The sequence below is a fragment of the Gamsiella multidivaricata genome, assembly GCF_025024155.1.
Source record: "Gamsiella multidivaricata strain RSA 2152 chromosome Unknown BC939scaffold_77, whole genome shotgun sequence".
Lineage (NCBI taxonomy): Eukaryota > Fungi > Mortierellomycota > Mortierellomycetes > Mortierellales > Mortierellaceae > Gamsiella > Gamsiella multidivaricata.
In genome coordinates, this window is record NW_026251785.1 from 57178 (window position 1) to 79285 (window position 22108).

Genomic DNA, 22108 nt, shown 5'->3' on the forward strand with positions numbered 1-22108 from the left:
CAGCCTGCGTAGTTAACGAAGGTCGCGATCCATGGTTAAAATATGCCATCATTGAGCTCCGCCTGGGATTCCTAGCTCTCGAAAACGTCTCGGTAGCGGTGACATCCATAGTACCACTCACCTGTGAGAATTGCTGGGTGTCATCGACGTTTTTGATTTTGTCGGATTCTAAATCCTTTGTCTGCTCCAATATCCGGCCCAAATCCTCTCTTAGACTGGCCATATCCTGCGGTGCTTCAGGCAAATTATTGCCTGTACTCTGCGATGTTGTCTCCCTTGGTTCCCTGGAGCTGGGACACTGCCTTGTGGGCTCCTCAGCATCGACCCTTCGCTGCGCCGGTGCGCCCCTGTGATGTCTGTGATGGCGCTGTCGCGGTGCTTGGGCCATGGTCATGTTCTGATGCAGAGACGAGGCCAGTCTCCTTTGAACATGAAGCGAGGCTAGGTATGACAAGCCACTCTAATGCTGAACCTCCTCTTTGCTCTTGGGTGTCCTTGTCTCCACTCAACCTGATCACCACAACGAACTCAGTGTCGATCACATTCCACACGCTGTTGACCCTCTCCGACAAGACTGGACTTGGACTGGAACAACCAATGTACTCGCCTAGTCGTCCGACTTCCACCAGCCCAAGCACGCCGTCTTCGGGACCCTCACGCGGACACACTCTGTCCCAACCACAGCAGCACCAAGTACAGGCTGCCATCCCAACCCCTAGCGCCAACATGCCAGAGCCTGTCGCACAACTCGGGTCCCAACTTTCAGACATACAGCAGCAGTCATTACAGCAACCGTCGCAGTCTGTACCTATACTCAATTCTATCAATCGCGTCTCACGGACGTATTACAGCAAACAGGACCAGGTCACCATATATGTCGCTCGTCACCCTGGCATCAGTCTACATCGGCAGACAGACATGAGGAGAGAGTTATGTGAAGTCATTGCAGCTATCGGCAAGCGGATTGGATTGTAAGAGCATAACATGGCACTCGGTTAACTTGAAACGGACCAGCTGGACTTGAGCATGTGGACTGACCGATGTTTGTAGTCCTCAGCACACCATCAGCACAGCACAACTTTTACTTCATCGCTTCTACATGTTCAACTCTGTACCGGATGCAGGAAGCGAGGTAAATACAATCAAATGAATTCAATGGATATACAACACTAGTCAAGTATGTCGCGAGATATTGATCTTTTGTCCTTTCCTCTTTTCGCCTTTTCGTAGGTCGTGATGGCATGCCTTTTTGTCTCATCCAAGGTCGAAGACACGATCAAGAAGCTGAAAGATATCATGATGGTGAACTACAGCTATCGACATCCACATGCGACGGACTGGGACCCTGAAAGCAAAGTAAGGCTGCGAGACGCCGTGGCAGCATGCACAACACAACTGATTTCGGGGATTGTGAACGACATCCTCACCCATTATCTATTAATATCGCATATTACAGGAAGGGGAGGAGCAACGGAAGCGGGTTCTTTCATACGAGAAAATGGTTCTAGAATCGATCTGTTTTGATTTTCGCATCATCCACCCATACAAATATATCATCAAGTTTGTCAGAATTATGAATGGTAATACAGTGGCGTACCATCATCCATCGAAAACATATCCTCCACTATGGCGACTACGGCGCTGTAATCTGGAACAGACACTGAATACTTCCTTATCTTACTATAGGTTCGCAACGTTTGGCACGGCATGCATGGGACATTGCACGGGATAGGTATTTTACGCACCGGAGCCATCTTGGGACAATGTTCAACATGGTAAGGCCATTAGATCTAACAGGTCTTCTGCTCATCATTGTGATAACAGCTACAAGATAGGAGTCTGTCTTGAATATCCACCCCACACAATAGCTGCAGGGTCAATCTATCTGGCCTCGAAGCTAATTGACGAACCATTCCCAGACCTTGTGCGAGGTGAACCATGGATGAAAACCTTCAGGACACGGTCGATTGATGTTGAGGGTATTTGGCCCGCTCAAACTTTTCGCGCGGGTTCGATGCGTAGGTGTTCGGAATATCCATCCTAACCACTGCACTTGCACGTTCGGCCCCAATAATTAGACTATAGTCATCAGATGCTGGACCTTCTTTCTATAGGGCGGTCGGATGCGCAACGACAACAATACGATAGGATTCATATCACGCTCAATGATGCGCGTCAACTGGACATCGAGCATCAGCAACCAAAACTCAAGAGGGCCCGGATGGATTTTTCCCGGCCCACGGGTGTGCAGGCAGGCAAGTCGCTGAAATCCATGCACTTCAGTGGTTTCGCGACATGCTTGGGTCATGTTTATTAATCGAGCTATGATCTCATTTTACCTCACATCGTCGTCTTTATCTCTTAGAGCTGGAGAGGATACAGGATGGAGGAGCATCGAATCCAACTGTTCGATATAGCCAATCCTAGTTCAAATAAACGGACAAGGCATTATGAAGAGCGATTTTATGAACCGCGAAAGAACGTGTCGGACAAAGGTGTATGTGCTGGCATAGTGGTCGTGACCCCTTTTTTTTCCTTCGCCTTTGACAAATCCTTCCTCGTTCCTCTTGCTCCTCTTGCTCCCTTTGCTCCTTAATCTCATCATCTTCATCACCCTCATTCTCTCCCTCGTCTTTATCCTATACTCTTTCTTAATATCCACTGATTCCTCCTTACTACCTACACCTTTCTTACCTAGGCCATTCCCCGCGGCGTCTTTCCCCTCGGCTCATTCTTCAGCTCTTTCCTCTGGCCTATTACTCTGACCAATATCACACTTTGACCTCAGTAACCATCGTATCCACAATACTTCCTCGGACATAATGGCCTACTACGACCCACTTGCTTTCCAACAGCAGCAGCAACCACAGCACGCCGGCATCGGTAACTCGTCAGCTTCTCTCTGGTAATTGCAACACCTCCCATTGTCTGTGCCCTGGACTCAGATCAACGTTTCTACAAAACGACTGGCTGTAAGTTGGATTACTTGGATTCTCTTCGGCTAACGAACGACCCTCACGCGTCATTTATATTTCACCGGCAAATAGGATGGGTGAGCTCGAGCCTTGGATGGATGAAAACTGGATTCGCGGTGCCTGGTACAGCGCTGGTGAACAGGTTGCGGTCAAAATGATTCGCGACAAGTACACAGGGTAAGTGTTCCGCTTGCGCCTCTTAGGCACCTATTTTCAGGTTGTCTCTGTCGGTTCAAGTGTAGATGCAACGGCGTCCCAATGGTCGGAAGTGCGAAATGATTTCAAAACTGACTCTGTTCTTATTATCTTTTCTCTTAGAGCGAGTGCTGGTTACTGCTTTGTTGAGCTTTCTAGCCCTGCGGCAGCAGTCAAGGCTATCGGCACTCTTAATGGCGTTCTGATTCCTGGCACCAACAAAGTGTTCAAGCTTAACTGGGCCTCAGGTGGAAGCCCCGTTGCGACTGCGTAAGTGCCATCGCCTCATCTTTTGCCCCTCAAACTGACTGTCACTACGCGGCTGACAGCTGGTCTGCTCCATTCTACTGACATCCTCTCTGCCCTTTTTTGTTTTGGTCTACTGCATAGCGGGGCTGCTGGTCAGGAGTACTCGTTGTTTGTTGGGGACCTCTCACCTGAGGTCACAGAGTACATGCTTATGGTATGTCGACACTGATCTTTTCCCTCCGTTACAAGAAACCGACGCGAATGACACGCTGCGGAGTACTAGCTCATGCGGTGATGATAATGTTTCGTCTTTATTAATCGACATCACCCGCATTTAATTATTATCTAGGCCACGTTTCAGGAACGATACGTGTCCTGCAGATCGGCCAAGATTATGACCGACCCCGCCACAGGCATGTCCAGAGGTATGCTTACAGCCTGCAGATATCTGCCTGCTTCTGTCGTATCAAATGATTTTTGTTCTTCGAATTGATTCCCTTCAAAATCGCTTTCATATAGGCTATGGCTTTGTCCGATTTGGTGACGAGAGCGAGCAGCTTCGGGCCCTTCAGGAAATGCAGGGTGTTTACTGTGGCAGCCGTCCGATCAGAGTATCCATGGCAACTCCGAAGAACAAAGCGCCCGTTGGTGGCATGGGAGCTGCTGGACCTGGGAGTATGATCGGAGGTATGGGCATGGCCTCTGCAGGCTACGGCTATGCAACCCCAGTTCAACCCACCAGCCCTCAGCACACCTTGAACCAGTTCACGGACCCCAACAACACGACCGTCTTTGTTGGAGGACTTTCAGGAATGACACATGAGGACGAGCTCAGAGGTGTGTTTGCCGCATACGGCGAGATCACCTACGTCAAAATTCCACCAGGAAAGGGCTGCGGCTTTGTTCAGTTTGTGCACAGGCAGAGCGCGGAAATGGCCATTAACCAACTGAACGGCTACCAGATTGGTAAGACACCCTCTTGGGATACTGGATAACCCGGTTGTTTTTATGGCTCCCCACCAACGCTATTTTCTTCTGTACTCCACTTAGGTAATTCACGTATCCGTCTGTCATGGGGACGTGCTCAAAATGAGCCCAAGCCCATGTCGCCCCATGGGACCTCAATGATGGGCGCGCCTAACTTTCGGTAGGTGTCCAGTGCTTTTCTTTCTTTGACCGCATATAAGCTAGAGAGCTAATATAGCTCTGCCGTTCATTTTTCGTGAATAGTCCACCCATGCAAAATCAGTTTGGACTTGGTCCAAATAGGACTCCTGCTCCTCACTCTCAGTACCCAGGACTTATGCCTGGCTCGACACTTCCAGGCATGATGCAAACGCAGTCGCTACAGGACCCTATGGAGAGAATCCCAGTCGAACACCAAAACCGCGCCTTTGTCGAAAGAAAGGAAGCGCTTATGGACCGAATGGATGAAGGCGCTAGCTGGAGAGGATCCGGAGCGATTTATGCTTAAGGAACAGAGGAGTTCACAGTCGGACGATCCCTCCAGTTCTCAGAGTAGCGCACGGTCCATCATATGAGCAGCACCATATCCCATCCCCTTACTATTTTTTGCACCTTTTTCTTGTTGTTGTCCTTTCTTTTTCATATCTACCATCTTATCACTGTTTTCTTATGTTTCCATTTGCTTGAGCACGACCTAAAAGCCTTGTTGTCCCCTGTCTCCTGTTCTTGTACATGCTATTTCTATTTCTTTCCTCTCTTTCATTGCTTTATTTATATCATTCATTTTTGCATCCTCTGTCTTCCTTAATCCTGCTCCAGCCGCTCTGTGAATAATGCCTAATTTGCTACCGCCTTCCTGTACAAATATGCCCTGATTTTGTCCGCACTCTTCTTTCATTTTTGCATCAAGCATTTACCCTGCCTATCAGTCTATCAGTTGTTATTCTCGCTCATTTCTGTGCGTTCCCAATACCATCGCATCATCGTATTCTTTCATTTCTTGCAGCAATATCTTATTTTTTGTAAGCTCAAAAAGAGCGCCCAATAAAGAACGTGACAATTGCACCCGGAGTTGTGGCTTGCATCCGATCCAAAACAATCCAAGAAAAAAAAAAAGAAAAGAAAAAGCGCCTTCGCTCAGTGCATGCTTCCCTGCTCTCCCTCCTTGTCGAATCACACATCCCAGCCGGCACCATGTCCACCAAGTCAAAGAGTATTGAGGAAACCCAGCGGAAGGGCGACTTTACCATCAAGCCTTCGGATGCAACCCCCACCTTGAACACTGCCGACTGGCCCTTGTTGTTGAAGGTACGACCCAACATATCAGCTGCACTTGAAGCGACACTTGCAACAGGACCATACAGCGACTAACGTCAGCTCCATTTTTGCCATCCTTTGATCCACGCCCACCGACACTTTCGATTGCTTCTATTACTCCGAATAGAACTACGATAAGCTGAACGTCCGCACCGCTCACTACACCCCTATCCCTAGTGGTTGCTCTCCCTTGAGACGTGAGCTCGCTGAATACGTCAGGTATGGCAGGATATTTTCTCAGGTCGTATTGTTACAACATACATTCGCATGCAGATCAATTGACTTATCATGCCTCGGCTGTCTGTCGGTATAGATACGGTGTCATCAACTTGGACAAGCCCGCCAACCCTTCCTCTCACGAGGTCGTCGCCTGGGTCCGTCGCATTCTTCGTGTTGAGAAGACTGGTCACAGTGGTACTCTCGACCCTAAGGTCACTGGATGCTTGATCGTGTGTATTGATCGTGCTACCCGTCTGGTCAAGTCCCAGCAGGGTGCCGGTAAGGAGTACGTGTGTATCCTCCGTCTCCACGACGCCATCGAGTCCGAGAAGAAGTTGGCACAGGTATGGGATCGAAATCTTTTATACCATAGACATTGTGATATGGGATATCTATGCTTAGGGTTGACGGACTACCTTGACTGATTCTGTTGCCTACACAATTGACAAAATTGTGATTGCCTCAATAGACCCTCGAAACCTTGACTGGCGCCTTGTTCCAGCGCCCTCCTCTGATCTCTGCCGTCAAGCGTCAGCTCCGTATCCGTACGATCCACGAGTCCAAGCTGCTCGAGTTCGACAATGACCGCCACTTGGCTGTCTTCTGGGTTGCCTGCGAGGCTGGAACGTACATGCGTACGATGTGCGTGCATATGGGTTTGTTGCTCGGCGTTGGAGGACACATGCAGGAGCTTCGTCGTGTGCGCTCAGGACATATGGGCGAGGAGGATGATATTGTGACGATGCACGATGTTCTGGACGCTCAGTGGATGTACGACAACACCAAGGATGAGTCGTACCTGCGCAAGGTCGTCCGCCCTCTCGAGACGCTCTTGACCACCTACAAGCGTATTGTTGTCAAGGACAGCGCCGTCAATGCCATCTGCTACGGAGCCAAGCTCATGATCCCCGGTCTTCTCCGCTACGAATCTGGAATTGAGGTCAACGAGGAGGTTGTGCTTATGACCACCAAGGGAGAGGCCATTGCTCTTGGTATTGCTCAGATGACGACGGCTGTCATGGCCACGTGCGACCACGGAGTTGTCTCCAAGATCAAGCGTGTGATCATGGAGCGCGATACCTATCCCCGTCGCTGGGGTTTGGGACCCAAGGCTCAGGAGAAGAAGAAGCTGATCAAGGATGGCAAGCTGGACAAGTATGGTCGCCAGACTGATGAGACACCTGAGGGCTGGAAGAAGGGCTATGTCGACTACAACCGCGATGACCCTATCGCACCTGTTGTTGCTGCTGTTGCAGTTAAGAAGGAGGAGGACGATGAGGAAAAGAAGCGCAAGGCTGCCGATTCGAGTGACTCTGACTCTGACAAGAAGAAGGAGAAGAAGAAGGCTAAGAAGGTCAAGACCGAAGAGAAGGAGGAGAAGAAGGAGAAGAAGGAGAAGAAGGAGAAGAAGGACAAGAAGGATAAGAAGGAGAAGAAGGAGAAGAAGGTCAAGAAGGAGGACTCGGATTCGGACTAAGTCTGCTGTTGAGCCGTTTGCGGCGATACTATTTCTTTTTTATATTATTGTTATTTTCTTTCTGCTGCCTGTATTTTTTGTTCTTCATCGACCTCATTAAACTTGCCCCTTCACTATACTTTTGCTCAATGTGCTGCTGCATATTTGCTTCCTCGATCTTAAGCTGTCAATGTATAGATCGGGAATGTGTACGCGCTTAGCTGTTGGCTGTGTCAAACTTAAAATCGCAAGATGTTGTGTCCATGTCAGGGTTTAAAGATGTTTGAGATTGGATTTAAATGGACTATATGTACAATAGAAGGCGTAATGCCTAAGGAGTGCGTGGTATGCTCTATACACTCCCGCCTGAGGGACCGTTTATGCACCGGATCCGTAGCACTTTTCGACCGAATCAGGATCATTACCCCACCATACTGGCATCTCAATGATCTTTGCACTTCCAAAGAAGATGAAGATGGCAAGGATCGCCAGGGACAATCCCGTATCGGCAGCGGCACCGATTAAATAGTTGTACTTAACCCAGGCAGCGTGCCTGTAGCGGAAGAAATAGTACATACAGAAAAACCCTCCGATAAAGGACGACAAGGGGCCGGTCGAGACGTTTCCATAAAAGTTTTCCATGCTTGAGAAGAAAATGGTGCTGTGCCAGAGGTGGAACTTTGCGCGGGGGAACTTCTTGTGTAAGAGATACATGACCACAGGCGCTATCACTCCTAGTAAGAAACCCCAGCGGAGGGGACCGTAGATGGCATCCTGAAACAGACGGGTCGGCCCAACGAGACCATACTGGATACCCTGGTTCAGATAACTCTGAGGGGCCTGACCAGACCACTGCCCAAGAGGATCTTTTTCGGTGCCATCCAGGTACGGACGTTTGGTGTCGATGACCCAGCGAATGACAGCATAGTTGATTGGGACACCGATCAAGTTACCCCAGAGCTGAGACAAGAACGTGGCGCGGGGGCTGACCTTCATGTAGTGACCGATCTTCTGGTCCTGCAAAATACTCTGCGCACGGTACCAGCACTGTCCAGCGACAACACGGTAGACAAGTGATCCGACAGGATGGGTTCCGGGGGCCATGTATCCGTAACTAGCGGGAATGAGAGAAAGATAATCAGCGATGAAGGCCAGCGAACTATTTAGAGCATTGTCAAGCTCCTCATATTATGTGAAGCGGGGATATCTTACATCAGTTCATTCCAGGTTCCAGTGCTGACCTGATATGCACTCACGGCGTAGATGAATCCCATAGGAACAACGGTCAAGGCGCCGAGGACAACACCGACAATGTAGGTCCACCAAGGCAAGTACAAGTCCTGGGTGAAAATCAAAATCAACATCGTGGTGAAGCAGCAGGCAAAGAGCAGGATGTACCACCACAAAGGCACTTCCTCATACTCCGACATCAAGACATTGAGACGGTCCTTGAAGGAGTGCTGCTGCTTGTTACGAAGGTGCTGCAGAGTAGACCAGATCTTCTTACGCCCGAACAAGAAGATTTGGACAAAAGCCGAAAGGAAGGTTGCATAGCCAAAGAAAATTCCCCAGAGATTGTACGTTGACATGTAGACATTTCCGAGATCCTTGAAAGCCTGCTCATCGAAGTGGCCATCGGGTGTAGTGAGCTCGGTGAAAGGGTACCGGGTACCGTTGGCCATGAAGAGACGGTTGGACATGAGAGGAAATTTGTCGCCATTCCAGATGCCAGTGAAATGGACGATTGGAACCAAGACCCAGACGGAAAGGACAAAGGCGACGAAGCCAATGACTTGAGTCCACCAAGGAGAGACCATGATAGTCGAGGTGATATTAGACCAGTCGAGAGTGAAGTTCAGAAAGCCCATGCCTCCGAAGCCACTGCTGATGAACTTGACGCTATCGTTCCTGGGAGCGAACCAGCAGAGGACCGCCAATGAGGACGCGAATGGAAAGACGTACTCGGGGAGGAAAGACCAGAAGAAGACTCCGATCAAGACTGCCCAGAAGACACGGATCTGCTTTCGGGAAATGTCCAAAGACTGGCCCTCGCCGCGAAGAGTGCGGTAAAGGGCAGTCTGCATCAGGGCAGAGGGCCAGATCAGATCGGGGTCGTAGAGCAAGAAGCTGCGTCCGATGGCTGCGAACGAGTATCCAGTCCAGATAGTAGCCCACATGAGGCAGATGGCTGCCAGCGGATGCATCTGCTCATGGTAGAAAATATCTTTTACCGAAACGATGATCTCTCCCAAATTGGAGGTCGCGCCAGCACTTGCACTGTAGAAGGTTCAACAAGAAAGATTCAGCATAAGAAGACGGAAAAAAAAAGTGTTGCCTAGGCATCTAATATCCCATTCATGGACCTACAGCCCACTCGGACTTACGCGAGAGTAATCAAGACGTGTTCCTTGATCGAGAACGGAGCAGGATTGAGGTTGAACTTGAATAGTCCGAGGTTGATGTCCTTGGAGGGCAGGACACGGGCCATGAGATTACCAAGCCAGTACGATACGATTTGGACAAAGAACATCGAGTACGAGGCAGATGTGGTTCTGAACCAGGAGATCTGACTGATGACTGCACCAAGGGCGACAAAGAGCGTGCTGAGCACAAAGTAGCTGTAAAAAAAAAAAAAAAAAAAAAAAAAACGGTTGTATATGAGAACAATAATCTTTCCGCGCTCTCCTATCACGAGTATTAAAGACGTATGAACCGATCTATCTTACCGGAAGGTGACCGTAGGGAGAGTAGGATCATCCTCCATGGAGACTAGTTCGCGGACGATCTTGGGCACAAGTCGGATGGACTCTTCGAGTTCCTCTTCGTCCCCCAAAGAGCCAGCATCGGCCTCGATAGCGGCAAGCTCGTCTTTGATATCGCCTTTGTTTTCGGATGGGAAGTGAGGGATGGGGGCTACGGGATCCTCGATAGGGATCTTTTCATCGTGTATGGATGCAGAGGAACGGTTGCCTGCGGTCATGATGGCGATAGGAAAGGGATGTTGTGCAGGCGAGGACGAAGGGTATATGTAAGAGCGGGCGGGCCGGTATTAAGCTAATAGTATGGTCAGGCACACGTCCAACTCTTCTTCAGCCGAGTGTGGAGAGGGAAAGAGTGTGAGATTTTGAGATGTATCTGATTGGCAGAGCAACAGACTTCAGGGAAACCGAGTCCTCATTTTATAGCGCGCCAGCAATCAGGAACAGAGACAAAAATACGATCGAGACTCGGGATGGTGTTTGGATTGACCGTGAAGGTGAATATGTCAGTGTTGCAGTGGACACTGGCTTTGAATGGCCATCCCAGAAGAGAAAGGTCTATTGAATAGAAGGGCCAAGCGCATTGGACCATTATTGAGCTATACTATAGCCTCGCCCTTGCTGCAAATCGGCGAAGTGAGCAAAAAGGCTTTGACGTCTTCGCAATGGTGTATTTGGCAAGAAATATTGCGCATGGAATGGCAGACTATAACTCTATTCACCTCCTTTCCTGCACTTGCACTTGCACAAAGATTACTCCCCCGGTTCCTATGTTCGCCGCGCCCTTGTCTCTCTTCTAAGCCATGCGATCTCTCGATCTCTTCAGGCGTCGGTGTTACACCTGCCCTCGGTCCTAATGCATTTGGTTGTTTACTGGTGGATCGTTAGGCAATGAACGTCGACCTGTACTGAATAGAACCACAACGATAAACAAAATTGGCAGTTCAAAACAAAGCACAAAGGAGTAGGAGTGCTCTCAACTACCCAATCAGAAGCGTCAAAAGCAGTGTTTGTTCCCAAGAAAAGCAACGATCGCGCACTTGCTCAAACAGCCGCCAACTATCAACAAACCATATGGACCCCTCTCTGTGTTCCTTTAACTAGCCTATGGCGATATCTGACATATTCTCATGCGAGAGAGTAGTAAAATGGCGTCAACCACGGCGTCTATGGCCATCCATTGTTGCCTAAATAAAATCCTAAGCTGCCTCTTCTCGGCTTAATATCCGAAAAAGTTCAACGAGCGACGCTTATTGTGAAGCACAGTGGATCAAAAAGGCGACAACAAAGTACTCTCCGAGAAACAAATGAAGCAGCAAAAACTATCCTTGTACTGCTGCCTTCCTATCAAGAGCAAACTACCGATGCACACCAGAAAAACAGCATGTCTTGATGGGTCCCTGTTCGAAATGATCAGCGGGCCCGCTCCGGATACTGCAAAGCACTATTCTACCAAGGCAGTAGTAAAGTAACGGGATGAGACCCAGAATGGAGGGTGCAAGGACTTGTCTCTCTCTACCCTTACGGCGCATGGACAGAGCTATCATGCGTAAGTATTTGAAATTAGATCAGAATAATAGCACCGTGCCAGAGTATTCTCAAAGAGCTTTACATTCATACCATATTATAAGCGATTGAATCCACACTGCGCGCCTATGCAACGTTGATAACATCCCGTCGCGCGATGGCGCCTTTTTCCTAGATTTTTATTGAACCTTGACACAAGAAAGCAAAAATTCTCCGCAGCGCTCGAGACGCACCACCGTTATTTCTTATTCGCTTTAGAACTCCACTCAGTCTCCTCCAAGCGGAATCGGGAGATGGTTGACCTCATGCTAACAGAACCTGTAGAGAGGATTTTGATAGCTGGAGATCTTCTTTCACCAAGAGCGCGTCATTTCCTACCATACAAACAGAAAAGTGAGTAGAGCAAACGAGACGTAGGAAACGTGAGACAAAGACCTGCAACAATTCCCACGCCTCATCAGCAGCTTTGAGACTGACAACCCGACAATGCTGCTGTTGCCGCCAAACAAAATGGGACAATTTATTTGACAACCCGGGTTGACACTGCTATTTGGCAACCCTATACTAACTCCATGTAAGGCCAACATTTTTTAAATGTCGATTATGCCAGTAGTCCTTATGGTACCTGACCCCGGCTCTTTAAGATAGATCGTCATCTGTCTCTTAAAGGACTCCACAATGTAACTGATTTCCTATTTCGTCATCGCTGAGTCCGTCATTGATAAAACCTTGTTTTCCGTCAACAAGAAGGCTTTTCCCAAGGTCGCAAAAGGTTGCATAGGGTGCCAGGTGGAGGAAGGAATGGTTCTCAACCTCTCGCCGCGTTGTTTCGACTTGAAATTCGCAAAGGATACGAGTCTTGTTTTACATGGGATTTGTGCAGGGGTTGCCAAATAGATTGATTGTTCTCCTAAGGTCGCAAAAGGTTGCATGGGGTGCCAGGAAGAAAAAAGAACTTCAGACCATCGCACATGATGATCTGGAGTTATTGACAATGATCTACGCAGGGGTCGAACCTGCAATCTCCTGATTCGTAGTCAGACGCCTTTCCATTGGGCCAGTAGACCTTGCTGAAAGCGCCAGACTCTGGCTATAATTTATTTCCCTAAGTTCAAACCTGTTAAATCCTAGCAATATTACTTTATTTCCATACATATCTAGTATTTCTATGCTGAATTAAAAAAAAAAAAAAAATAGCAAAGGAAAGCAACCTGCGAACGGCACCTCGCGCGAGGACTTTGACCCAACAGAAATATTTTTCTCACAAACAAACACACACACAGTTGCTGCCTTGTCTCCCATCACGTGGCCAACGGGGCCCGCCCAACCTCAGGCGCCCAGTACTGCGGACAATGGGGTACAAGTTGTTCCCAGCCTCGCTGCAATTGCTACCAGCAGGGATGCTGCACTCTCTCGCCTCGCAAACAGGTGTGCATTGAAAATTAAGGGCGCCCATGCTGCATACAATACCGTAAGCGCCGCCATCACCAGCGATTTACAACAAAAGGTCAACAGCGTGCACCGTGCTTCGCGCGCCAATCACAGGCGATACGAGATAGCCAGCCGTACCTCTGTCCGCAGCCTTTCACCACTCTTGGATCTTAACAGCGCGCAGTATCACACCGTCCTGGCTCGCCTACGAGGACGCGCACAGGCTGCCTTAGACTCTGCTGCTCGGCGCAGAAAAGCACTTTTGCAAGACATCAACTCACAACGCGCACGTGCATCGCAAGCGATGCATGCCCAGTACGGTACCCAGCAGGCACGGGAGCGCCGACGCCTGCGTAACAGCGAACGTCGACTACAGCGTCAACAACAACGAGAGTTGCGTCTACTGCCTCAACGCCAAACGTATCCATTGCTGCCTGTACACCAGCTGTCTGAGGAGGTGGGCACATTATATCCAGACAGAACCACAATTGGACCAGTCAGCTTATCACACGCTGAGGCAGTTGCTGTGTCACAGCTGCGAGAATCTCCTGTCGACAACACAGCACCGCGAGTCATCTCCTCCGATGGCTCTTTGATTAACACTGGTCAAGAAGACGTAGCCATGGCCTTTGGGGTCGTTGATCGATCGCAGCCCGTGGTCAGGTGTGTGCAGGGCCGCACAGACGGGTACGCTTCTTCAGCAAAAGCAGAACTCATGGGTCTCCTAGCTGCCATCCTATCTGCACCACCAGACCAAAACATTATTGTGGAGCTCGACAACCAAGCGGTCGTGCAACAATACCAGCAGCTTGTGCGTTCCCGTGCGGACACGTTACCTCGTAAGCGGTTCCGTAGTACGTACTCTGGACACTGGGCAGCACTACACAAAATTGTCCAGGATCGGTCTGGGTCGGTGGAGGTGAGGTGGGTCCGTGGGCACAGCACCAACACTGGCAACAATATTGCAGACACTGTGGCGACAGCCGCCGTCCGAGTCGAGTCAATGCCCTGGTCGGTTGATTTAAGCGAGCAGCAAGACATCCGCTTTTTTGCACATTGCCACGACCATCTTGTGGAACATGATCTGCGGCAGCTACTCAAGCAGCAGACGACAATCAGGCGTCATCAGGCCTGGACAACCCAACGTCGTGTCAAGAGAGCGATACCAGATCTTGCCGACGTGGAGTGGCGGTCCACCCTTGCCCATGTCCACGACAAGCGCTCTGTGCACACGTTCTTCAGCAGTGCTGCTGATACCTCCCAGAGGACACATCATATTAAGAAGCTGCATGGTATACTGCCTACCCTGAATACCATGAAGGCTCGCCACCCGAGTCTATATCCTGACCGTGTCTGCTGCGTCTGCGATGTTCAGGACGAAGACAACCACCACCTGTGGACGTGCAGTGCTACTAGAGATGTCCACAAGGAGATCTGGCGCGAAGGGCTACAGCAGATTGATAAGTGGGGACGAGCTGCAACGACCGCATACAACAAGAACAGCAAGAAGCAGCAAGAGCGTGATAGGATCCGCGCTGGAGCCGCCGCTGCTGCACCGAAACCCATTCGATGGGTTTGTCCTAACAACGAGACCCACATCCGAGGTCTATCCTGTATCGCCGGGACCCGATCAATGCTCAAAGGCGACGAGTATTATGACCGCTCTCCGGATCTGACCTGGAGCATCAGCGATTTATGCCGTGGCATCACACCCGTAAGCCTTATCAAGGAGTGGGGCAGTCTATTTACCTCGCCATCGTCGATTGCGCGCCAGGTCATTCACAAGTTCGTCGGCTTTATTGAGGAGAAAGCTACGGAGCTGATCTGGAAACCACGCTGCAAGGCCACTATTGCTCGAGAGCGAGAATGGGGGATCACAGCCAAGATGAAACGAACTCCATACAAGGGACCGAGAGGGGACTGGAGTGATGGGTATGGATACATTAGCGACGATGACCAATGTCCGTGTGGTGCATTACTCGCTGACCATGTAAACGGGAGCTGCCCTGGCCCCGTGCTTGACCCAGACGCAGCGGATCGGACGCTGCTGGATTGCCTGCAAGGGAGGAGGCGGTTGACAACCATGGAGGGGATGGGGAAGATACCCTTCTTGTAACAAGGTGTTTTCAGCTTTTAACACACTGATGAGGTGTGGCAATTGTTGCGCAGGCCCTAGGGGCAGGCCCGGGGAATGTGACCTGTCTTTTGGCGACTGTGGATCGGTTCCGCTTTGGTGGTGAGGACAGCGATAGTAGATCTTTGCTAGTTAGTCTGATAGATTCGCAGAGTCAATTGACTCGAGAGACAAGTTGTTATAAAAAAAAAAAAAATAAAAAAAATAAAAAAAAAAATAGCGACGATGACCAATGTCCGTGTGGTGCGTTGCTCGCCGACCATGCAAACGGGGGCTGCCCTGGCCCCGTACTGGACCCAGACGCAGCGGACCGGACGCTGCTGGACTGCCTGCAAGGGAGGAGGCGGTTGACAACTATGCAGGGGATGGGGAAGATACCCTTTTTATAACAGATAGTCTGCAGTTTTCAGCACACTGATTTGCCAGTTCCCGCGCAGGCCCAAGGGGCAGGTCCAGAGAATGACACCAGTCTTTTGGCGGCTGTGGATCGGTTTCGCTTTGGTGGAAAGGCGGGCTGTAGTAGATCACTGCTACCGTAGTAAGGTCTGGTAGATTCCTAGGGTGCTCATGGGGATTTATGTTAATAAAAAAAAAAAAAAAAAAGTGGTAGATTCTTAGGGCCAATCCACACGTCGCAAAAAAAAAAAAAATCCAACAGATTCGTTTTGTTTCCTCTCATAATTAAAGACGCATGCCAGTTGAGTTCTCGTGATGAATTTTTATTTTTATGTAATCATGTAATCTGTGTGCATGAAAAAAAAAATGGTATCGAGATGACTGGTTGTCCTTGGCGTTGTCATCTGTATTTTTCTTTCTGAATCTTGCTGGTTTTTTTTTGTGTGTGTCGTCCTTAAATCCTCCGGAGACCCACAAAGTGCTTGGAGTTAAAGTTCCGCAATCGCCACCAGTACTGCCCGCAAGATCCCCACCAAAGCGCGGTTACACGGCCCTCGTCATTCTGGTACCAGCTTTGGCAGGTTGACGACCAGACTTTGTCCTCCATTCTGCTATCAAGATCCTTGATGAAATCGTTGCATGCCTTTGAAGTCACCTCCAACGAAGAAAGGTTTTTGGCCATCATGTACGACATGGCTTTGATAGCGTACTCGACCTGAGTCTCGATCATGAACAGCACCGAATTATGTCCTATATTGTAAATGGTTCATGATTCCAGAGACGGATCGAGATTAGAAGTCTTACAAGTAGGAAGTCTCACCCATTAGTATCGCAGCGCGATTGAATGACTTACCAAGTCCAGTGTTAGGTCCAAGCAAGAAGAACAAGTTGGGGGTATCGGGGGTGGTAAGGCCATAGAAGGTCAACGGGTTCTTGCCCCACTTTTCCTTGAGGTCGACACTGTTCTTGCCGATGATAAATTTGGGCGGGACCATCTCTTGAACTTGGAATCCTGTGGCTAAGACCAGTGCATCCACCTCCTGCACAGAGCCATCCTTCAGAATCAGCGTGTTGCCTTTGACGCCTGTGATGGCCTCTGTGTGGACGTTGACATTCTTCTTGGTAAGAGCTGGGAAATAATTCGAGGAAACGACGACGCGACGGCAGCCCATCTCGTACTTGGGGGTCAGCTTCTCGCGGAGGACCTTGTCTCGGACCTGCCAGACACGGTACATCCAAGCCAAACATGTGGCGATCGTGCGAGGTAAGAGGTGGATGAACTTGTTGCTGAAGATATTGATTGTAAGCTCCGAGCTCCAGTAGTTTAGCTTGAAGTAGATGAAGTGAAAGAAGGGGACGTATCGGAACATGAACTTCCACAATTTGCTGTAAGCGCCGTTCCGGCGAGGAACGATGTAGGTAGGTGTACGCTGGTAGAACTCCAGTGTCTTGACCTTGTCCACAATGGCTGGTACGACCTGGATTGCACTGCAGAAGTGTCAAGAGAGAGCGTAAGTCGATTGCAAGACATAGTCAAAATGCAATTGAACTGATATCATTTACGAAGGAATCTGTCTCTTACCTCGCTCCACTGCCTACAACGGCCACACGCTTGTTGGTCAAGTCGAAAGAATGATTCCACTGAGCAGTGTGCCACTTCGGTCCCTCAAAGTTCTCGAATTGCTTTGGGATCTGAGGGATGCGCAGGGGTCCCGTGCCTGAAAACACGATGTCAGCTTCCATAACGCTTTGCTCGCCAGTGGCCAAGTTCATGTAGTTCAGAATCCATTTTTGACGGTCCTGATTCCATTCTACGCGAGTGACCTCGGTCCTGAAGCGGATCTTCTCATATAGGTTGTATTTCTTGGCAACGCGTCTCATATAGGCCCAAATCTCGGCCTGAGGGGCAAAGCGATGGCTCCATTCGTAGTTGGGTTCAAAAGAGAATTGATCTGTGCATTATGAAGGAGTCAATACGACGCCCTTTATAAACTTATATACTTATAAACAAAGAGGGGTGGTAAAGCATAAAATCACTGGAGTGCTTACAGTTGATGGAGGCGACATCACAGGCTGCTCCAGGGTAGGTGTTGGACCACCAGGTTCCTCCAAGATCGGGTTCCAGCTCGAAGACCTGGAAGGTCTTCAAATCCAGCTGCGTTTGAATACGGATCGCAGCACAGAGGCCCGAGAATCTATTTTAACAGAGAGAAATAAAGGTGTTGGTCGGGCAGACAATGACAGGTGTTTTATCACGTTTACGGTGGCGGCTGTGCTTACCCTGCACCAATGATAGCGACGACGGGTGTGCTTCCGTCCTTGTATGTTTTTGTGAGTCCCATTAGGAAAAGTGTGTACGAAGCGGTGTGGGAGGGGGATGGAGTGAGAGTGTGCTGGAGCGCCAATGATGACCGAAGGAATGAATGGAATGAAGGAATGGAGCAAAGAGAAAGCGATGGGTATCCTTTATATCGAGGACTACCTCGGCTCGCTCCGACGGCCACAGACACGAACGGGTGTGTGAGCCAGGGCGATTTAATTAAATGGGTCGACCCGCAACCGCGAAACAAAGTTGCAGCCAACCCGATCTTTGCCACTGAGAGCATTAGCGGGGCAACCTGGGCTCGCAGCAGCCCAGCCGGCTGGCTTGGCCAAGCGGGACGTCCGCCTCTTCGCTCACTCGCTCGGCCCTCCCCCGCATGGTGGACTTGAATTTTATTGGACCTGCGTCCTTGCTGCTCGGCCCAGCACTGCGTCCCTGGAGCAGGTTTGTTGATTAGTCTACGTTTGATTTTCATTTCTGGCTGACTCGGACTTGCTCAGCAAAAATTCGCCCAAAGTGACATGCAACACCCACTCCGCTGGTGCGAAAGCATTGCTGAGTCGCTGCTGCTGATCGTTGGACTCCAGCAGCACATCGTGCGGCTCGGCCCTGCATCCCTTGTCGCGATCAGGCCAAATCGAGGACGCGGCCACTCTCGCCCTCTATGCGCTCTCGACGCCTATCTGGCCAGTGTAGGATCTCTGCCGAGACACCAGTTTAGCGGAGAAATTCCAATTACGAAATCTCGCACCCTCTCATACAAATTTTACAGGAATTCTACTATTCGCCTTATGTTCACTCCCAGTTGAAGCAGTTTCTCTTTTGAGGATTTGTATGGGTTGCCAAACAGATCCCTACATATATTTTTTTATCCTAGTCGAATCCCTTCTATCAAATTTTAAGCTCAGTCTCTTCGCTGACATACTGCTTTTCCATCCGAATAGATATGTAGACGTGGACAAAAGAAGCGAACTTTAGACAGGGACGCACTTTCACTTGCAAACTAATACGGTATATCAACTATTCATCGATGGAGAAGTGTAATAGTAGCGCTTTTAGGGCCATGAGGCCCTTATTGATGGAGAGATAGACAGTATTCACGTCTGTGTCATTATCAGCTTCAATCCCAAAATCAATGACGGGACCTGAGGCGACTGCGAACCCAGTGATGTGGTCATATCCGGCACCTTGAACGTCTCACTGTGCAAGATGTACTCCAGCCGTCTGCTACAGCTGTGTTGGACCGTATTTGTCCACGTATCGCGCCAAAGAAGACAGACCCCGCTACAGACAGTACCAACGATGACGAACAGGACAAGAATGCCAGTGACTTGGGGAGGGGTGGCGACAAACAAGAGCAGTTCCTTCCTGGGCTTTTACGATATCTCTTCCGAAATCTCAAGGTGTCGGGAACGTGGTGAACACGTTCATTGCACGTCTAGAGGACTTGAAGCTGTTGAACAAGGGTGGTAGATCCACGATAAGGACGATGGCCTACACACCGTCTGGTTTGGTACGGTCTGTTGCCTCGCAACTCTCTGCCGAGCTCAAGAGGACTTACAGGAACGGTAGCTATGGGCTTCACGAAAAGGTACAAATCAATGTTCGACGCATTTTGACACATTAATAAACTGAAATTGAGGAGTATGCATAATAGCGTGTACTTGCATTGACAATCTTTCTATCACAGCTCAAACGCCAGCAGGAGAAAGGTTTCCTATCCAAGGACTGCAGCATCGAGATTCGCAAGGATAAATCTGCAATCGAGAATTTTCTCGGCTTGAACAAGATCAGCATGGACAGTCGCAGACTTGCTCCTATGTCGCCTCCGGAACAGCCATTCATGTCATTCATAGAGAGGGAGCTGGCGGCCTTCTTTTGGAAGAAAGAGTTGCTAAGGGTCAAACTCCAAGATATGGCCTCACCCGACTACCCTGACATCGCTGCTAGCGGACTATCACTCGCAGATGTGACGAGTTATATTGGGACCAAGGAGCCAGGATCCCTCATCAAGCGCCTACTTTCGGATGTCGCTAAAGAGGGTCTGACTATACGCCAGCGGGGCAAAGCAGGACATAGGGCTGAAGTGAAGCTGATGTCCTCGGAGCAGATCAAACAGCACATCGATCCCTTCTGCCAACCCCTATTCGATCCAGAAAGAAAGGCTATGTCTTACGAGGTTCCATTCGAACGGACGGGTTTCGCATCTAGCTTCTTACTTTTAAGCTAAAAGAACTACAGTCGGCTCGATACAGGCGGCTACTCAACAACGCCTTGCCTCCTCGGATTACCTCTACCAAGGGGAGTACAGATTACTTTTTGGCGAAGATCCGCAACGTCATCAAGACTAAGGAGGACGCCGCACAGCTCTGGCCGGAATGTAGGCCCGAGGACATCATAACTCTGGGTGTTGATCTTGGTCAGGCATGTGTTCTTGGTGCGAGCGCGTTGCTACCGGAGGCTGCTCGCCCAGTCAGTAATGTCAAAATAAGGGATCGTTCCGATACGGATACCGACGTCGCTATAAAAGGACCATGCAGTACATCTACCGCAGCTACTCCTACCGGGCCGTCAACCCCCCCCCCCCCCCCCCCCCTCCTCCTCCTGCTATCTTCTACAATTTGGCTGTGAAGCAGAGGGCTGTTTATTAACCAATCTTCAAGCATCGTCACTGGATGGAGGAGCAAAAAGGAGGGCGAAACAGAATCCATATCCAACATTGAAAGCAATCTGTCCCCTCTCATGGCGAAGACGCCGGCTACGTGAGCTTTGTCGAGGTCCTTGAAAAAGTAGAGCAGCGGCTCGATGGCTTCTACAATGATGACAACATGCGCTTCAAAAGGCACAAGTGGAACGCCCGAAGGGCCCGGGAGGAAAAGAAATCAACAAGGTCGTGATTGCGATTGGTCTTGGGTAGGTTTCCGGTAAAGCGAGGCTTTCCTCGCTGCATGAGTCGTTCATGTCGTACTTCGTCCAAAAAGTAGGTGCACCGTCGCTGAGCTTTGTTTCGCTTCTGTTGGATTTTTGACATGTGTCTAGCACAGTTTTATAACGTACCTGATGCCGGTCTATTAAAAAATGATTAAAAAAGTCAGTTAAGGAAAAGAGCTAATGAGGACATGAAAAGAAAAAAAGTCAGATGTAGCAAAGAGAAAAAAGGTCAGATATGGGAGCAGAGCAAAAAAGTCAGACGTGGCAAAGGGAATAGAAACAATTGGTTTTCATAAGGGACATCGCTTCTTGATCTTTTGACGACGGCGGCAAAGAGTTAGCAACAGGTTGACCCTTGCGTACGACGAAGGGCTCTCGATGGGCATCGACTAGTCTTGTCCGGCCATAAGCCTCGATCGTGTTGGCAATGATGACCTGACCGTTCTGGTTGTTGAGGAGGAGGCATCCAGCAAGAATCTTTGCGCAGGCAAATTGGAGATGGGGAGAAAATTCCCAGTCTCGGTTGAAAAGCTCGCAAACGCCATTGTCGAGTTCGATGTACTTTCGCCTCTGTATCAATGCTGCATAGGGCGAAGTCGACAACACATTCTCCAGTCCAGGTGCTTGAGTTGGAGTGCAAATGGGACAGGTATCGTGATGGGCATGCTTCCTTTTTTTGGGTGGAGGCATGTTTGGGACGACTTGACCTTGACCAGCGGACAGCTTGACTATGACCGAGATATGGGCCAGACCATTTTGCTCTGCTCCGTCAGAATCCTTCATGGCGAAAGGCCTCAGTTCGAGTGCATCGACAATGCCCAGTATCCGTTGCTTCTCCGCGTCAGAGACGTGTGTCTGATTGCAGCTGCACAGGACCGCATCATTGTACTCTCGCATCTAAGGTGTTGAGTCGGCCGTTATTGGGACTGGAAGGTGGCTCGGCATGGCGATGACTGGTGGTTGTTGGCCAGGCTCGTCGTTGTCTTGCTCTTCAGGGGCACAGGTCAAGTTGGCCAGGTGTTTGCGGCATCCTACTTTGGTCTTGAATATAACGCTGCAGAAAGGACAAGAGTAAACACCATCAATCTGCGTGACAGTGGCCTGTTTCGATGAGCCAGCCTTTGTGAGGACGGTGACGGTGAAAGTGGACGCATGATAGTTCAAGGAATGAGCTCGACACTGATCAGGTTCGTGTTGATGTACACTTGGAGCAAGTCCAGGTTTGGTCGG

The 22108-nt window shown here is 49.7% G+C and overlaps 7 protein-coding genes and 1 non-coding gene across 8 annotated transcripts; 4 read left to right on the top strand and 4 right to left on the bottom strand.

The window, feature by feature from the left end:
* The first annotated feature begins 490 nt into the window (after positions 1-490).
* On the top strand, positions 491-2767 carry BC939DRAFT_463473 (cyclin-like protein). The gene is made up of 9 exons (XM_051557241.1): positions 491-971; positions 1051-1132; positions 1231-1356; positions 1457-1580; positions 1687-1732; positions 1825-1979; positions 2079-2255; positions 2366-2497; positions 2699-2767. Exons 1-8 carry the CDS (start codon positions 598-600, stop codon positions 2425-2427), a joined length of 1146 nt encoding a protein of 381 aa, XP_051408293.1. The 5' UTR covers positions 491-597; the 3' UTR covers positions 2428-2497; positions 2699-2767.
* Positions 2768-2822: 55 nt separating this feature from the next.
* Positions 2823-4893, top strand: BC939DRAFT_506673 (uncharacterized protein; the record flags this gene model as incomplete). Its single annotated transcript, XM_051560810.1, has 8 exons — positions 2823-2905; positions 3048-3152; positions 3294-3440; positions 3561-3633; positions 3769-3844; positions 3939-4385; positions 4470-4566; positions 4650-4893. The coding sequence occupies 8 exons, from the start codon at positions 2823-2825 to the stop codon at positions 4891-4893; spliced, it is 1272 nt and encodes a 423-aa protein (XP_051408294.1).
* A 632-nt stretch (positions 4894-5525) lies between these two features.
* BC939DRAFT_427955 (pseudouridine synthase) lies at positions 5526-7398 on the top strand (the record flags this gene model as incomplete). The annotated part of the gene is made up of 4 exons (XM_051553196.1): positions 5526-5693; positions 5830-5921; positions 6016-6265; positions 6391-7398. Exons 1-4 carry the CDS (start codon positions 5580-5582, stop codon positions 7396-7398), a joined length of 1464 nt encoding a protein of 487 aa, XP_051408295.1. The 5' UTR covers positions 5526-5579.
* A 357-nt stretch (positions 7399-7755) lies between these two features.
* Positions 7756-10357, bottom strand: BC939DRAFT_401703 (uncharacterized protein; the record flags this gene model as incomplete). The annotated part of the gene is made up of 4 exons (XM_051552622.1): positions 7756-8491; positions 8590-9654; positions 9762-9995; positions 10104-10357. 4 exons carry the CDS (start codon positions 10355-10357, stop codon positions 7756-7758), a joined length of 2289 nt encoding a protein of 762 aa, XP_051408296.1.
* A 2301-nt stretch (positions 10358-12658) lies between these two features.
* On the bottom strand, positions 12659-12730 carry BC939DRAFT_t158. The gene has a single exon. It is a non-coding gene; the product is annotated as a tRNA-Arg (tRNA).
* A 3203-nt stretch (positions 12731-15933) lies between these two features.
* On the bottom strand, positions 15934-18058 carry BC939DRAFT_415222 (putative flavin-binding monooxygenase). Its single transcript, XM_051552992.1, has 5 exons — positions 17905-18058; positions 17674-17819; positions 17207-17576; positions 16478-17112; positions 15934-16374 (listed from the first exon to the last, which is right to left on the bottom strand). Exons 1-5 carry the CDS (start codon positions 17964-17966, stop codon positions 16079-16081), a joined length of 1509 nt encoding a protein of 502 aa, XP_051408297.1. The 5' UTR covers positions 17967-18058; the 3' UTR covers positions 15934-16078.
* A 1378-nt stretch (positions 18059-19436) lies between these two features.
* Positions 19437-20844, top strand: BC939DRAFT_506678 (uncharacterized protein; the record flags this gene model as incomplete). The annotated part of the gene is made up of 4 exons (XM_051560811.1): positions 19437-19538; positions 19638-20126; positions 20189-20423; positions 20699-20844. 4 exons carry the CDS (start codon positions 19437-19439, stop codon positions 20842-20844), a joined length of 972 nt encoding a protein of 323 aa, XP_051408298.1.
* A 439-nt stretch (positions 20845-21283) lies between these two features.
* On the bottom strand, positions 21284-21772 carry BC939DRAFT_387438 (uncharacterized protein; the record flags this gene model as incomplete). Its single annotated transcript, XM_051551838.1, has 1 exon — positions 21284-21772. A coding segment is annotated over one exon (489 nt), but the record flags the coding sequence as incomplete, so codon positions are not given.
* Between the last annotated feature and the right edge of the window lie 336 nt (positions 21773-22108).